This window comes from Dipodomys merriami, unplaced genomic scaffold, assembly GCF_024711535.1.
Source record: "Dipodomys merriami isolate MVZ:Mamm:240054 unplaced genomic scaffold, mDipMer1.0.p SCAF_69, whole genome shotgun sequence".
NCBI classification, from domain to species: domain Eukaryota; kingdom Metazoa; phylum Chordata; class Mammalia; order Rodentia; family Heteromyidae; genus Dipodomys; species Dipodomys merriami.
Window position 1 is genome coordinate 964,922 of NW_027206279.1, and position 15,875 is coordinate 980,796.

At 48.0% G+C, this 15,875-nt stretch overlaps 1 protein-coding gene across 1 annotated transcript in view; it reads right to left on the reverse strand.

The window, feature by feature from the left end:
- The window catches only part of Ryr3 (ryanodine receptor 3), a 348,483-nt gene that overhangs the window by 114,930 nt on the left and 217,678 nt on the right, over positions 1-15,875 (reverse strand). The window contains exons 37-38 of the mRNA XM_070005709.1: positions 12,512-12,614; positions 11,148-11,285 (exon numbers count right to left, since the gene is read on the reverse strand). Coding sequence (XP_069861810.1) covers positions 11,148-11,285; positions 12,512-12,614 — 241 coding nt within the window. The remainder of the gene's footprint in view (positions 1-11,147; positions 11,286-12,511; positions 12,615-15,875) is intronic.

The following is a 15,875-nucleotide window of genomic DNA, read 5'->3' on the forward strand; positions in this document are numbered from 1 at the left end:
CTCTCAGGAGACGCATTTCTGGGACACACAGGCTCCCATTCTGCCCGTTAACATTCACAGTCTGAACAAAGGCAGGCACAGACTCTCATACCCAACAGAAGGTCAGCTAGTGCCTCTAATGCCTATCCGTTAGCACGGAAGAATGATCGATCTCACCACCGACAACCAAATCCTCCACAGAGAGAATGCCCAGGGTCAAGCCTCCGCCGCACAGGAGAAGCGGCGGTCAGAGGACACAGAACTGGTCACCAGCTTATGATTACCCCTCTCACCAGGGAGTCATGATGAAACCCAGTAAATATTAGCTTTCAATTAACATGGATTTCAGGTTAATTTAGGATTTAGGTGAACTCTGAGCTTCATGCTGATCCAAAAAACCAAATCAGCCGATATCCCCCAAGAGGACAAATGAGCACCAGCCCTTCACCCTGAAGCACAGGGCAGGACAACTTTGAAAACCAAGATCCCTGTCCAGAACAATCTCAGCTAGAAGTGGAAAAGAACAAGGTAACCAAGCAAATAGACAGTTAAAACACAAATGTGGGGCTGTGGCTGGTGCTTGTTATCCAAGCTACTTAGAAGACAGAAATCGAGAGATCACAGTTTTAGGCTATCCCAGGTAAAACAGTTGGTGAGACTCCTAACAAATACACTGGTTGTGATGATGCACATTTACTCCTCCCAGCTGTGTGGCAGGAGTAAACTGGAGGATTGTGATCGGAGGCTATCCCCAGGCAAAAATGTCAAGCCTCATCTAAAAAGTAATGAAGCCAAAGAAGGCCAGGGCAAGGCTCAAGTGGTAGAGCACCTGCCGAGTGTGAGGCCCAAGGTTCAATGCCCAGTACCACCAAAACAGCAACAATTACACAACCAAATATGGTCCCAGGTCCAAGCAAAATTCAGCATTGCGGTATCTAGTACACAGGGACAGATGGAACTCAGTGGGAAGTACGACACTGAACAGAGCTCCAGACTGTGAGGCCAATGTTCAGGGAGTAAGGGGACGCGAAGCAGAGGTCGGCAGGCTGGGGGTGGGCAGGGAGGGAGCACGCTGAAGAATCCTGGAAAGCAGGGCCTGTTTTGGAGTCTGACATGTGCCAGACGCTCAGATCCACTAGCAAGCCTGAGCCAAGTCGGTGAACTCTGAGGTCAAAACACTCGGGACTGAGGATGGAGCGGAGACGCTGCGGTTGAGTTTGATAGGCAAGAGCAGGACCACCGCACTTCATCTCCAGCTGGAAAATACTAGAAGCAATGCCGCCAAGAGTCCTTGATTGTATTACCTCCCTTAGCTGCAGCAGAGCAGCTGCGACGCAGTGCCGTGGTCAGAGCATCACCAAGGACCCATGTCCTGCCCGGCTGTGCCAGGCCCCGGCGGGGATTCACGTGGACTGGGCGTTCCCTTGTCTGCCAGCCAACACCAGGGTGACTGCCGCTATTCCCCGTTAACCTGGGGGTTCAGGCAGCATGCAAGGTCAAACATATCTGTTAGCAATTCTTAGGTGCTATTTGCCTAAGCATGTCCTGGGTGCGCCAGAAAAATGCTGGTTTTTATCAAGGAAGCTTCTGGCTTTGCATCAATTCCGGCATGGCATCATGCTAAATATGCATAAACATCAGTGGCTTCTCTAGGGAACAGATTCGCCAAATTAGCCACGTTTCATCAAACGCCATTTCCGAGGCTAGCCACAGCAAGTGAAAGTATCACGACTAAGTGATATTTCCTTAAAAAATGAAAGAGGTAAGTCTTTCTCTTCCAATGGCAGCATTTGTTGCCAATAATGCAATGTGCGTTTTTCAAGGGAAAACTGAAAATTTGGCAAAACCATTAATCTGCACTGTGAGCTTTAACAGCTTCTCAATACTTGTGTCTTTTCTGATTGAACTGTTGATATTAACAAATGTGACTTTAAAATCTAAATGTGTCACATTTGGAGCTCTGCAGTACTCAAGGAGCTGATAATTTCTCAATGATCAATGCAGGGGTGACAAAAAATTTCACAGGGAAAGTCAATCAACATGCTATATAACCCAATAGATTGTTTCATGTCATAAAGGACAAAAACGTCTTCAATGCGGTTTCAGACTCCACATGTCAACTATGTTTTGAGACTGCTACTTGCTCAGTTTTGATACAGTATCAGAAAAGCAAGTCCACAACTTCATGGAGGGTCTATGAAAGTGCTCCTCCCTTTTCAACAGTTTTACCACTGTAAGGCTAACTTTATGCTATGTTTTAACCAAATATAAGAACCCAGCTGGCCGGGAAGGTGGCTCAGTGGTAGAGTGTTTGCCTAGTGTGCATGAAGCCCTGGGTTCATAAGCAGAAAAGTCAGAAGTGGTGCTGTGGCTCAAGCAGTAGAGCACTAGCCTTGAGCACAGAGAGGCTTTGGGACAGTGCCCAGGCCCTGAGTTCAAGCCCCAGGACCGGCAAACTCTCTACCCCACACACAAAAAAGGAACCCAGTTGCCTTTCAGATATCAAAGATGTTTAGCTAAACTGAAAATAAGCTACTGTTTTTTTTTTCAAATAGTAATTTTCTAGGACAGCTATTATTTATGTAACAGACAATAAGGTTTCAGAAATTATTATTAAATCAATTAACAGGCAGACATTAAATGTCTTATTTTAACCCAGTAAACACTGACAAAATAAAAATAAACCTGAGCTTGAACACACACTCTCTCTCTCTTTTTAGGATAACAATTTAAAATTTTAAAGCCAAAATTAAATGTAAATAGCTTCCTTCAATTACACAGTGTTCACAAGAGTTCTTCACTACTTCAGTTGGGCCTAACTAATTTCTAGAAGTACAAAAAGCTCTTAAGACCAAAAGCTTTGAGAAGTGCTCATGGGTGGGGTCAGGCCAGCACATCTCCCCAGCCCAGGGGCTACGGGAGCCCCGTTCCTGAGGCTGCAGGATCCCAATCAGGGCACAGAAAGGCTCAGCGTAGAAAGGTTTCCGAGTTTTTTTCTAGATGGGAGGAGGACTAAAAATGAGTGTAAGAAGAGTAAATACAGTGAAAACTAAAGAATTATTATTGTGAAAAACTGACTCAGCTGTCAAGGGCGCTGGCCATTATGCATTTGCATCAAAGTGCTTCCTGTTAGTCCAAAGGCGCTAAACATTCTGCTTTCCTCTTCTCTAAGATTGTGTGCTTTAGAGCAAAGAGGATCCAGCAGGTGTCTGGCAAGGCTGAGGGCCTTCTTGGCCTGCTCCATGGGCCAGCGAGGTTGGGCAGGCCCAGGAAGAGGGGGAGACCTTGATTCTCCGACCTCACATTAGCCGGCCTTTCAGGAGGCTTTGGCGTGATGAGTCCTGTAAAGCAGGCTGTGAGTGACAGAGCCTTGTCCTGGAGTCAGTGCACACCGCCTCTTCCATGGGCTCGATTACCTGCAGTTCTCTATATTTCTAGAACAAGCCCCACGGTGTGGAGACCACAAAGCTGAACTTAAGGTGCATGGGAACCTTGAGTCATCTGTGAGGTCATAGGAGTATTTTTCAAATACAACCTTTCTTCAAGAAATGATCCTCACATGTAGCTCTTGAGTATTTGTATTTTTTCCCTCACATCAGTGGAGAATGCTGATGATTTTAGTAGCATTTTCAAATATTCTCTGGATACACTTGAACCTCTTTTATAACCAAAGAGAGACAATACATAAAGAACAGGTGCAACTGAATACTGATTACATTTCTGTTGCTCTTCTAAGTTTATCTTTAGAAATTATGCCCTTATAATCCCTACAAAACACATCAGTATTCATAAGAAACAACTCCTGAAGCAGGAGAGAAGAGGTGAAGTTTATAGTCTGCCATTGGGGCCAATCTGTCTTCCTCGCTTACTGAAGATTTTCCAGCTGAACCTTGAAATTCTGGCATTCTCATCCACTAATTGAATGGAGCTTCAAGAGGGCTGTCTCAGTGTACCAGCTGCTTAATTTCAGGGGGTTTCTGGTTAAAAAAAAACCAAGCAAATCCTCAAGCAGAATGTCTAGGGAAGCTGGTCGAGCACAGACGGTTCCCTGGGTAACTACAAACGACTTCATTTATGAGGTTAGCATTAAGTTGCTATCTCCATTTTTGCAATTACTGTAATTAGGTATAGTCACATTGAGGCAATCATATTGCACCTATGATCTACGAGCCACGTTTAAAATGAACGGAAATGTTTCTAAGGCGTGCTATTGTTCAGGAAGACTTGATGCCTGAGCAGTACTTTAGAAGAGAGCCACCGCCTCCGTCTGGACTAGTCCAACAGCATTCCCAAAGGGGACTCCAGTGTCGTCCCGTCACCGCCAGCCTTGCATCCGTCCGTGTGGAGGCCCACACATGACTTCTTGCTCAGTGATTTACGTCCTCCTGAGAGTCATTTTATAACCTGCTTCTCTGGTTTCAGAACCAGCCTGCCGCCTGCGACTGCTGCCACCACAGTTACTGTTAACTCGTAGGTAAGTTACCTGGATTCCCAGGGCACTGGCCACAAGGAAGGATTATTGAGTCTCAGGATGCAAGTTGCATTTTTAGGTTGCAGGATTCTAGAAAGATGTTGCTTTTCTTCTCCAAATTTAGATTGCAAGTCAAATGGTCCTCATCCAGTGAAGTTCATGTTTCCTATCAAAGGTAGCTGCTGGCCGTGGCAAAGCAAATCCTTACAGCTTAAAGATCCCACCTCTGTAATATTTTACATTTCTGTGAGAGCTCTTAAATCTGGGTCAGTCTGAAAGAAACAGTCTCCCACTTACACTGAGAACAGAGGGTAGACAAAACTGCACTGTACTTAGGCTAAACTTAATCCATTATGCTCGTGTTACAAAAACATCTAAATTATGTACACTTAAAATTCTAGGTGATTAAAAAGCCAGCCTGCAGTATGGTGTAATGCTCAGAGCACATGAACAGGTGGCATTTCTAAGTGACCTCTGCATTTTTCTTCCCTTAAGTAGGCTGAATAATAACCTCAAATATGTGCTATATCCCAATTTCTAGGACATATTTATTGCACAAGACCTTGCAGCAGTGCTGCGAACACTACCAGGAAGAGCTGCTGTAGATTACGGCTCTGAGTCACAAGGCCAAGACAATGTATGGCAGTTTGCAGCAGCAGCAATTAGGAAATTCATCTACTCCAACCAGGAGAAGTGCGGCGTGAGGACACTGACTCTAAGGAATACAGAAGAAAACTCTGAGCGGGCTGCTGACATAGCTGGAGGTCTGTCTCCATCGGGCCCAGGGCTTAGACCGAGCCAGAATCACCCTTAAGCAGAGAAAGCACCTACTGTGGACTGGCTGTGGACCACTACACAGGAATCACACACAGAGCCTCCAGGTCCTCACACAGCCGCAACTCTTCCTCTGGACATCAAGAGCTATCTCTACTGCATCTCAACATCAGGCGCTGAGTGAAACAGAGGCTGTGGAAGACAGGCACAGTGCACAGTGAATAATATCAACGACACACTCAGAACCCATCCACCCTCAGAGTCTCCTGACTACGTGCCAAGTCCCGTCTCACCCAGGGCCCATGTTCCTCAGGAACAAACCGCCATTTCCAAGGTGGGTTGTGTTGACATCAATCAGCCAGCACCTTCTGTTTTCCAGGTCGCCACAGGCATTGGCTCATGGGTCCTGTGACCAAGTTCTCCAATCAAAGGGTTCTTGCTTGGAATACCAGGGCAGGAGAAAGTCTTGCTTTCCCCTGAGGCATTGCAAGGCACAGTCGTAAGACCCAGAACTTCCCTTCCTATCCTACCACAACACGCAGCAAAGCTAGAGTGAAGTAAGGTGATTAGGCCTGCAGCGCCATACTGGCCACATGGTGGGTGGGAGGGTCCAGCAGCTTGTCTTTGTGCTGGGGGAAGAGCTCCCCCCCCCCCCCCATCACCTGCCTCCCAGGTAATGGGCGTGCCCAGACCCCTGGAGGCAGGGCGGGCAGGTCTGATAGGCTACTGAATCTGTCAGTCCAGTGACTGGACTGGGAATTTCCTGCGGATCTGCCCCTGCGCCCACCTATTCAGGTGGGACCAGCCCGGCCGCGTGACAGACCGCGCCACGTGTGTCTCTGTGATCACACCCTGTGTCCTGGCTCCTGGCTCGTCTCCAGTCATCATGGCGTCCTAATTCAGCTCTCCACTGGAGCTGAACAGGCTTGTTGGTATTATTTTTGTTGTTTCTTTCCTCGTTAGCATGTTTCCTAGCCGTGTCCTGTGTATTTGCATGCCGCGGGCCTTTGTAACAACGGGCGGCCTGCAGCCTGCTAACTGTATAATAAAGACTCCAATACTCTATATTTCAAACTGTGGCTTCTGGGATGATTCACCCTACAACAAGAGGTAGAACAAAACATCTGTGGAGAGAGGGGGAGAGAAAGTGAGAGGTGGGGAAGGGAAAGGAGAGAACGGGAAGGGGAGAGGGAGGGAGAGAGGAAGAGGAAGAGCTAAGGAGAGGGAGGGGGAGAGAGGGAGAGGGAGGGAGAAAGAGGGAGAGAGAGAAAGAGAGGGAAGGGGAGAGGAAGGGGGAGAGGGAGAGGGAGGGGGAGGGAGAGGGAGAGAGGGAGAGAGAGGGAGGGAGGGAGAGGAGAGAACAGGAAGGGGAGAGGGAGGGGGAGAGAGAAGGGAGAGGGAGGGAGAGAGGGAGGGAGGACAAGCAAGCAGAGCTGGGCATGAACCCATCCCATGCTGTTCTACCTCTAAACCTATAGGAATGCATCTACGAGGCTCCATGTGATCTCAGAAGTGGAACTTCCAGGTACCAGAACACTAAGCTGAACACTGTTTCACGGAGTTTGTATGTTCTTAGGAGTTACTATTATTCTCCCTTTATTTACAAGGAACCTGAACCACACAGAGGTTATGGAAGTTCTTAACATCACCTTTAGCATCGGCAGAGCTAGGATTCAGGACAATGCTGCAGAATCCAATTTCTTCCACTGTATCACTTCAGAGATGCTCGCCTACATAAAACTCACAAATAGTTGCTTCTATTAATGCTTTAAATTTATATGGTGCATTCCGTCTAGACACTTCCTTAATAAAATTCTGGAAGAGATTCAGAAAAAAAAATCCTGAAAACCACAAAGCTTTAGTTCCTTTCATTTTGATCTTTTGACACGCAGCTAGTCAGGCTACTCACTCTCTAGAGCCTCAATGTCTTTACCAATAAAATAAAATTACCCTATAAAGTTTCCCTTGATGAAAATTAAAATAAGCATGACATAGTAACAAGAGCAGGAGGAGAGGAAGAAAGGACTTTGCTCGTAGGTTCTTACAGCAGTGCGTCTGTTTCTGTAAGTTTCTACAGAGTCAAGTTGGGCTTCATAGTCTAAGGTTATATACCTGAACCCTGAACTCCAATGTATTAATGCATCAAAGACGCCCGTGGCTTCACTAGTGTTAATGGACAGTGTCAAGCACGCTGCTACCTCCACGTTCGACTGCCTCCTCTCAACATTACGAAGAGCAAAACCCGACATGGAAGACATGAATGCTGGGGACTTCAGGGCTCCTGACCGAGGGGTGAACGGCCCGATCACCGCATCAGTGCACGCCACTAATCACGCCGAGACCAGCGAGGCCTGGGTGGCCCCGGGGTCGGCTGTGGTGGCCGCTGCAGGCTTGACTCAGGGGTCACACCCTGCGGGGACACACTCTGACCCTGCTGGGAAGATCTACGGGGAAGGCTTCACCCTCCGGGCCAGTGCCCCAGAGCGCCCGAGGCCAAACGCATCTCCCCGCCAAATTGCTGCTACTTATTAGCAAAGGAGGCCAGGGAGAAAGTTAAGTCGATTGACTCCAACGAGACCTGGGAGAATCCTCTCTCGTGCTACTTTCTCTATTTCCTGCCCCCTCTGGGTCTGGCTCTGCGATCGGGACCACTGTCTCTCCTCAGGGGGCACTGAGAAGGTCACAGGCGCCTGAAGTGAAAGGAAAGCCCAGGACCCCTGGAGCTGCTCCCCAGGACGGGAGGGAGCAGGCTCCCCAGCGTGTCCCAGGATCCAGGAAGCCGCCCCAGCCAGAGCGCACAGGCACCCAGCAGAGCCCACTTGGGGATTCACTTTCTGGACCTGACTGCTCCTTTACTCCTACACACGCTCCTCCCGCTGTAGAACAGAGCTAAGGTTCAATTCCTGGCCGGCATCCACACTGCGCGCTTCCTCATCAGCAGCCAACGTGCCAGACTCTGTCAGGCTGCGTGGACCTGGCATTCGACCCTCACACGCTGTCAGGCTGCGTGGACCTGGCATTCGACCCTCACACGCTGTCAGGCTGCGTGGACCTGGCATTCGACCCTCACACTGTCAGGCTACGCCAACCTAATATGCACCCTCACAGCCATCATGCAAGAATAGGGGACAGCATTTCATCAATGACGGTGACCCTTCATAGCCTAATTCTTTGTTTGGGCAAAGAAACAATAATCTTTTTTTGTTGTTTATGTTGGTTGTGGGGCTTGGAACTCTGGGCCTGGGCACTGTCCCTCAGCTCTTCAGCTCAAGGCTGGTGCTCTACCACTTGAGCTACAGTACCACTTCTGGTTTTCTGAGAGGTTTATTGGTGATAAGAGTCTCACAGACTTTCCTGCCCAGGCTGGCTTTGAACAGAGATCTTCAGAATAGCTAGGATGACAGGCGTGAGCCACCAGTGCCCGGCTAACACTACAACTTGGTGAACAGGTGGTTGCGGGGCTCACGGGTGAGCTGCACAGAAGCAGAGGCCAGGATATGAAGTCTTCTGTTTCCAGCAGCCTGTGGGCTCCTACTGGCCATGTGTCAGGGCAGACGGCAGAAGCAGGTGCTTCAGCCCAGGGCGGTTCCCAGGCCAGCTGGATGCCCGCTCACCCCCAGCCACCAGAGAAACTTTGCTCCCGTGTCCACAGCCAGATGCTGCCCGTCCAGCTCCCCGGCTCCCCGGGGTCTCCTCCATCACAGTGAGATAATTGGCCTGTTGCTTCGGAAATCAGTCAACCAGCCTCATAATCACCGTTTCCAAACATCGAGGAGATTCATGACTGATGATGAGGATGATGGGGAACACAGAGAGGCAGAGGACTTGTGCTCATGTGTTAGGACAGAGACCTTCAAAATGAAGGTGGAGTCACAGCGGACGTGGGGCCGTACGACCTCAGTATTTACTCTCCTGGAGAAATCATCAGAGGCATTGGGTTTGGTTTTTGTGTTTATCTAATCAGGATGGTGGATTCTCAGACTAAAGGCAGTATCCCTGCCGCCTCTCCGCCCCACCCCCGAAGGGTTCCTGGTGGCAGATAGGAAGCTGGCTCAGCTCTCAGCCCATTTCTGACTTGCTGCATGAACTTTCCCAATTATCTGGCTTCTCTAGTTCAGTCACCCTGACCTGGCAGTGACGGTTTTGGCGGCTTGCTGTGTGGATGGAAGGCGTCTAGCAGAATGCCTGGCATACGACAAGCCTCAACAACAGCGAGAGTTTCTGTCTCCCGAGTACCATCGAATTCTAAGCAGAGTCCGCCAAAAGGCAGGCCCCGCTTCCGGAACAGACTGCGCGGTGCGTGCTGCACCCCAGTGACTGAGCCAGACTCAGAGCGGAGACCGGACTGTGCGGTGCGTGCTGCACCCCAGTGACGGAGCCAGACTCAGAGCGGAGACCGCGACTCTGTCATCCAGCGCCGGCACGCCTCTCACCTGGTGCTCCGACTGACGGCCTTCTGTCTGCCAGGCGGCGCTGTCGAGGGAAAGGAGATGCGCACAGAAGATCTGTGTGCGACCTCTACGAACTAGGTGAACAGAAGGCTTGATCTCCGCTGCCCGGGTCTCCATGCCCGCACGGGAAACGGACCGGGCTCCAGAATCCACCGGATTCGCTTAACCTCGGCCTCCTCCTTACGTTTCCAGCCGGCACCTTGCCTGTGCCCGCCGAGGATCCACTTTTTGTTGCTGCGGTCTGTATTAATTTTCTACTGATAGCATGACAAGTTACCATGCATTTAGGAACTTGAAAAATGCAATTTTCCTATAGCTCTGTAAACCAGAAGTCTGACCCGCGCCTGGACAACAGTCAAGAAGTGGCCGAGGAGACTCTTTTCAGAAGCTCTCAGAGAGAATCCTCTCCATCCCTGACCTTGCAGCCCACTTTCCTTGGCTCAGAGCCCCTCTTCCACAGCCTCTCCCCTCCTTCCTTTTCCTCCCTCCTCCATCCCTCCTTCCCAAAACAAAGGCTCCGGTCTCCTAGACTCCCCCTTTCCATGGTAACTGATGGACTGGCCAGGAAATGCCATGCATTGCCCCAGTGCTTTAAAACTCCCACGGACAAACGGAGAGGATGCGTTCCCTTCAGAGACAGTCTGACAAAGATAAAAGGTCAGTGCAATGGATAATAAGATGTATGAGCCCCCAAAGTGGTGTTTTCAGATGAACTTATCATGTGTTGACAGTCTATTGCTCTAGTTTGCAATTTAAAAGTGTGTTCCAAGATGATTAGGAACACAGGAGAAGATAAAAAGTAGCTATATTAAACTTGGGAAATCCCTTCTTTCTATAAATGATACATTTGCTAAGTCTAGCAAGGAGAAGATCGATTATGTTTAACATTCAGACAATCTTCCTCTTGAAATGCTAATAGTTTAGCCAACTCTCCTGTAGGAAGAAATATGATCTTGTTTCAACTTGGGTCAAATGGTAGGCATTATCCACAAGGTAAAGATAGAAATAAGGTCTTTGTATTGAAAATTAGCAAGGAACAGTCCTCTACAGTGCTGAGCTACCAGTATGAGAATTCAAAACCCCAAACACCCATGTTTTATAAGCCCCTTTTACTATCATTTTATTTCTTCAGCAGGTCAGTTTTCTGTATTAACAAACCCCAAATAAAAGAGATAGAAAATGACAATAGATAAAAGAAGGCAACGAGGGAAAATGCAGGACTTCCAGGTAGACGGACACCAAGCCATGGAAACCACAGGGTTCAGGAGCCTGAAGGCCAGCTCCTTCAGCTGGAGGAAGGGGGCAGCTCTCCATACATATTCTCAGCAGCAGCAGCAGCAGCAGCAGGGATAGCGCCGCGCGCACAGCTCCTGTGCCGCTCTGGTGCACTGACACGCACTGCCTGGTGCGTGGTAGAGAGCCGGGAGCCTCCATCAAGGCTGGGAGGGGCAGGTGCGGGGCTCGTGGCTTACCGGGGTATCGCTCCTCCTCCTCTGCCTGCTTCATCTTCTCAGGCCTGGGCGGGCCTTTGATTTTGTACACCAAGGCACGCAGTCTTCCTGGCCAGGAGCTGTCCTCCTCCTCCTCCTCCTCCTCCTCCACGGGGACACCTAGCAAGCCGCAGAACAGAGAGAAGACCTGGAGACCACACGAAACCCCAAGCAGAAGAACGAGCATATGAATGCGCCTTCTGAAGCTTCCTAAAGAGATGGTATGATGTCTTCAGGAAAGGTTTTGTGTTTTTTTGTTGTCCGTTGTGGGGTTTGAACTCAGGTCCTGGGCGCTGTCCCTGAGCTTTTCAGCTCCAGGCGAGCGCTCTACCACTTGAGCCACAGCGCCACTTCCAGTTTTCTGGTGGTTCATTGGAGATAAGAGTCTCACAGACTTTCCTGCTCTGGCTGGCTTTGAACCACGATCCTCAGATCTCAGCCTCCTGAGTAGCTAGGATGACAGGCGTGAGCCACCAGTGCCCAGCAGAAAAGGTTTTAAAATAGAAATTTCCTGTGTATCAGACATATTTATCTTAGGGCTTTAACTTTTCCTAACATACTTGAAAAGGACTCTCAAGTCTTCAGAAAGAAATACTTTTCTTTTCCCAAACAGACATTAAAAAAAAAAAACCAACCCCCAAACAGCAGAGCCTTGGATAATGGTTAGAAGAAATCCACAATGTCAGCACCTTCACAGTGATTTTGGAGTACTATCTACCCTAGCAGAAGCAGCACCACAGCATTAAAGTTTGTCTTTTTTTCATATACGACTCCACCCCCTCCTGTACCAGCATCACGATGCCGTGAGAGACTCAAGACCAACACAAAATGTATTCAGGTGGGATTGCTCACTTAGAATCCTTACAGGAAAATATTACTAACCCTCCCATGTACATAGATACTGAAAAGCAGAGCATCCTACATCCTGGGAGCAGAGCCCCAGCTGCAGGAAAGCGGAGTGAGGTGAATATGAGAATCATTTTCCTTCTCTCTGCAGACCTCTGCTCTTGCTCTGTCTCCTCACAAGGCCTCTTCCAGGCAGAAGGATCCTCAGTCACATCCCGCCAGGCCCACTTTCTGTGTGATTTTGGTGTGGAGGCCCTTGCCCCTGCCCGCCCGCAGCTCACCACAGTGCAGGAGCAGGTCCCCGTGGACGTGGCCCCTGCCCGCCCACGGCCCCTGCCCGCCCGCGGCCCCTGCCCGCCCGCGGGCCCTGCCCCCCCCCCCCCCGCAGCTCACCACAGTGCAGGAGCAGGTCCCCGTGGACGTAGCCCCTGCCTGCCCGTGGCCCGTGGCCCCTGCCTGCCCGCCCGTGGCCCGTGGCCCCGTGCCTGCCCGCAGCTCACCACAGTGCAGGAGCAGGTCCCCGTGGAAGTCATACAGCTCCTCGCGGATGTCCTCCGGGCAGGGACAATTCTCCCCCAGCTGGAAGTTGAGAAGCATGTTGACCTGTGCGGTGGAAAAGAAGCGACTCAACTGCTTTAAGAGGATGGCGCATTTTTAAGCGCTTAAAATCTTATGGGTGAGAAAGATAAAAATCTTAGTTTACCTCTAGAAGAAATAAAGGATAAAAAAAGGAAAGAAATGACTCTAGTTCTCTATGTCAGTGAGGAAATTCAGATCCTTCTTAGACATTTAATAGGTTCCTTCTTTATCTTAAAGCAAAATATATGTTTAACACAGGGAAAAATAGACCTACTTTATTTAGGACCTCCTGAGAATAAATAGATTTCTAAAAAAATTCATTTTATCATGAAAGAGACTTAAAATTGTGTTTTTTTTTTTTTTAGCCCATTGCAGAGCTTGAACTCAGGGCCTGGGCTTGAATTCAAGACCTGGTGCTGTCCCTGAGCCTCTCTGTGCTCAAGGCTAGAGCTCTACCACTTGAGCCACAGCACCACTTCTGGCCTTGGAGCAGTTAACTAGAGATAAGAGTCTGTGTGTGTGTGGGAGTGGGGAATGGGAAGGGATGGTAAGGGGAAACAAAGGAGGAGGCGACAATGCTTGATAAGAAATGTACTCATTATCTTGCCCATGGAATTGTAACCCCTCTGTACGGTATTTTCACAATAATCAAAAAAAGTCTCACGGTGATTTCCTGCCCGGGCTGGCTTTGAACCGTGATCCTCAGATCTCAGCCTCCTGAGTAGCTAGGATGACAGGCGTGAGCCCCTGGCACCCGGCTTTGTGATATAATTTTAAAAGGCAATCATTCTCAGATGGCACTGGTAACTCATGTCTGTAACCTTAGCTACACAGAAAGCTGAGTTTCTAGCCCAGGCAGGAAAGTGAGACTCTTATCTCCAATTAACTACCAACCCCCCCCCCCCAAAAAAAACAAAAACAAAAAAAGAAAGCCAGAAATGGAGTTGTAGCTCAAAGTGTAGAGCGCTAGCCTTGAGCACAAAAGCTCAGGGACAGCACCAGGTCCAGGACCAGCACACACACCAAAGGACAATCTTTCTCAAGTGTATAGTTCAGTGGCATGAAGTACATTGTCATTTTCATGCAATCATTTCTACTGTGCATCTGGAAATCTTTCCTTACTCCTCACTGGATCTCTGTTCCCATTAAATAATGAACTGCTATTTCCCACACTAGTCCTTTGCAATCACTGTTCATAGCTACTATTTTCTTTACAAATTTTGCCTAGTTTCTGTGTGAGGGAGGAAAAGTGGCTAGTGTATAACAATAGCTTTCAGGTTTTTCTCCCTCTGATTCTAAAAGTAATTTGTCAACTGTACAAAATGAAGAAACTATCTAAAGAAGGTTTACTGTGACCCTACTACGCCAAGGTAACTACTGTGGCCATCCAATCCCCTCCAGACTCTATGTCCACACAGGGCCATGCGACTATCCAGTACCTTCCAGACTTGCACGCCACACAAGCTGGGCTCATACTTTCTTAATTTTCCAGTTGATTTATCCTGAACATTTTATTTTCCCACTACCAGACAGGGCTTGAGCTTTGGGCCTCATACTATTCACTTGTCTTGCTTGCTTAGTTGGTGCTCTATTACTTGAGTCATTTGTCCAGCCTCTAGCATTTTGCTGGTTAATTGGAAATAGAGTCCCTCAGATTTTTCTGCCTGGGCTGCTTTGAACTGCCATCTTCCAGTTCTTAGCCTCTAATAGCCAGGCTTAGAACTATAAGCCACTGGTGCCCTGCTTTTAACCTTATTTTGAGTGGATGCATTGATTTCATTCCTCAAATGGACAAAAATGTGTACAATTATCTTTAGGGTGTTTCTTACGTCCACATAAACAAAGCAGCTTTGCAATTCCTTTTCTGTCTTTTTTGGTGGTGGAATTAGAACTTGGGGCTTTGTCTTTACTAGGCAAGTGTGGTACTTGAGTTTTGCCCTCAATCCTTTCTCTACTAGTTATTTTCACTAATGCAGATAAAACAAGATCAGGTCTTGTGTTTTGTGTCTACTCTAGTCTCTCATTGTGACCACCCACCTACCCCCTCTGAGTAGCTGGGATAGAGGACAGAGACACCATATCTATCTGTCTCAGTAGGAAAACTTGAACTCGGGGCCTTGCGATCTTTCTCAGCTTTCTTGCTCACAGGAGGTGGCATGCTACTACCACCCGATCCAGGCTTCCAGTCTGACGTCTTGCTACTTAATTGCAGTTGGTATTGCACAAACTTTTCTATCTGGGCTGGCTTTGAACTTCAATCTTCCAAGCCTCAGTCTTCCGAGGTCTGAGCTATTGGCACTCAGCTTATGTATGACTTGTCTGCTGAGATTGGGGGGGGGTGTCTCACAAACTTCTTTTTTCTTTTATGATTCTCTAGCTTTCAGTCCAAGTAGCTAGGTGAGACACTGTGCCCGGTCCCAGGTATGAATCCTGTTCACACACCCCATCATTTTCCTAGGATGAACTCACAGAAGCAAAATGAGTGGAGGAGCAGCAAGTTTGAACTTTAAAGTGGTTTTTCATAGGAACTGCCAAATTGCTCTCCAGAATACTCACTACAATTAGCATCAGCACCAAATTTATACAAGTACGTGTATTACTCTGCCATCTCCATTACAGTAATGAGAGTCAACACATTTAAACATTTTCCAATTTAATGGGTGAAAAATGTCATATCCCTGTTGCTTTAATTTGCATTTAATTGTTGAGGCTGAACTTTGTTTTTCCAAACATAAAGACCAATTTGATTTTATGTTTTGTAGATCTTCTGTTTATGTTCTTCTTTCGTTTTCTTCATACCAGGTAATTATCCTTTTAAAAATGACTTGGTAAGTGTTTTGCAGTCTTCTGGATTTTAACTCTTTGTAATGTAAGTTCCAGATTTCTCCATCATTTTTATGGAGCTTTAAATCTGGTTCACAGGATCTGTTTTTGTGTTTGACATGTAGGTTTTACATTCTGTAATCAATGTATCATTCTTTTTGCAACTAAGTCATTCCCCTAGCCTCAGATTAGTATTTTAAATAAAGACATACAGAATTACAAACAGAAACAGTAGTATGGAAATCTACCTAAACTATGAAAGGATTTGTGAAATCATGAAATTGTATTTCATTAGCGGAGGTGAAAAGCCCGTGGCCCTTGTATAACCTGGACTCTGGAGAGCAGTGGACACCGACAGTGCTTCTACAGCTCCCCACCACTAAGTTGAAGAGAAGACAAAGCAAGACCCTCGCTACTCTGATGCTTCTATTCACCATGGAAAGCCACGCGGTGGAGATCGAG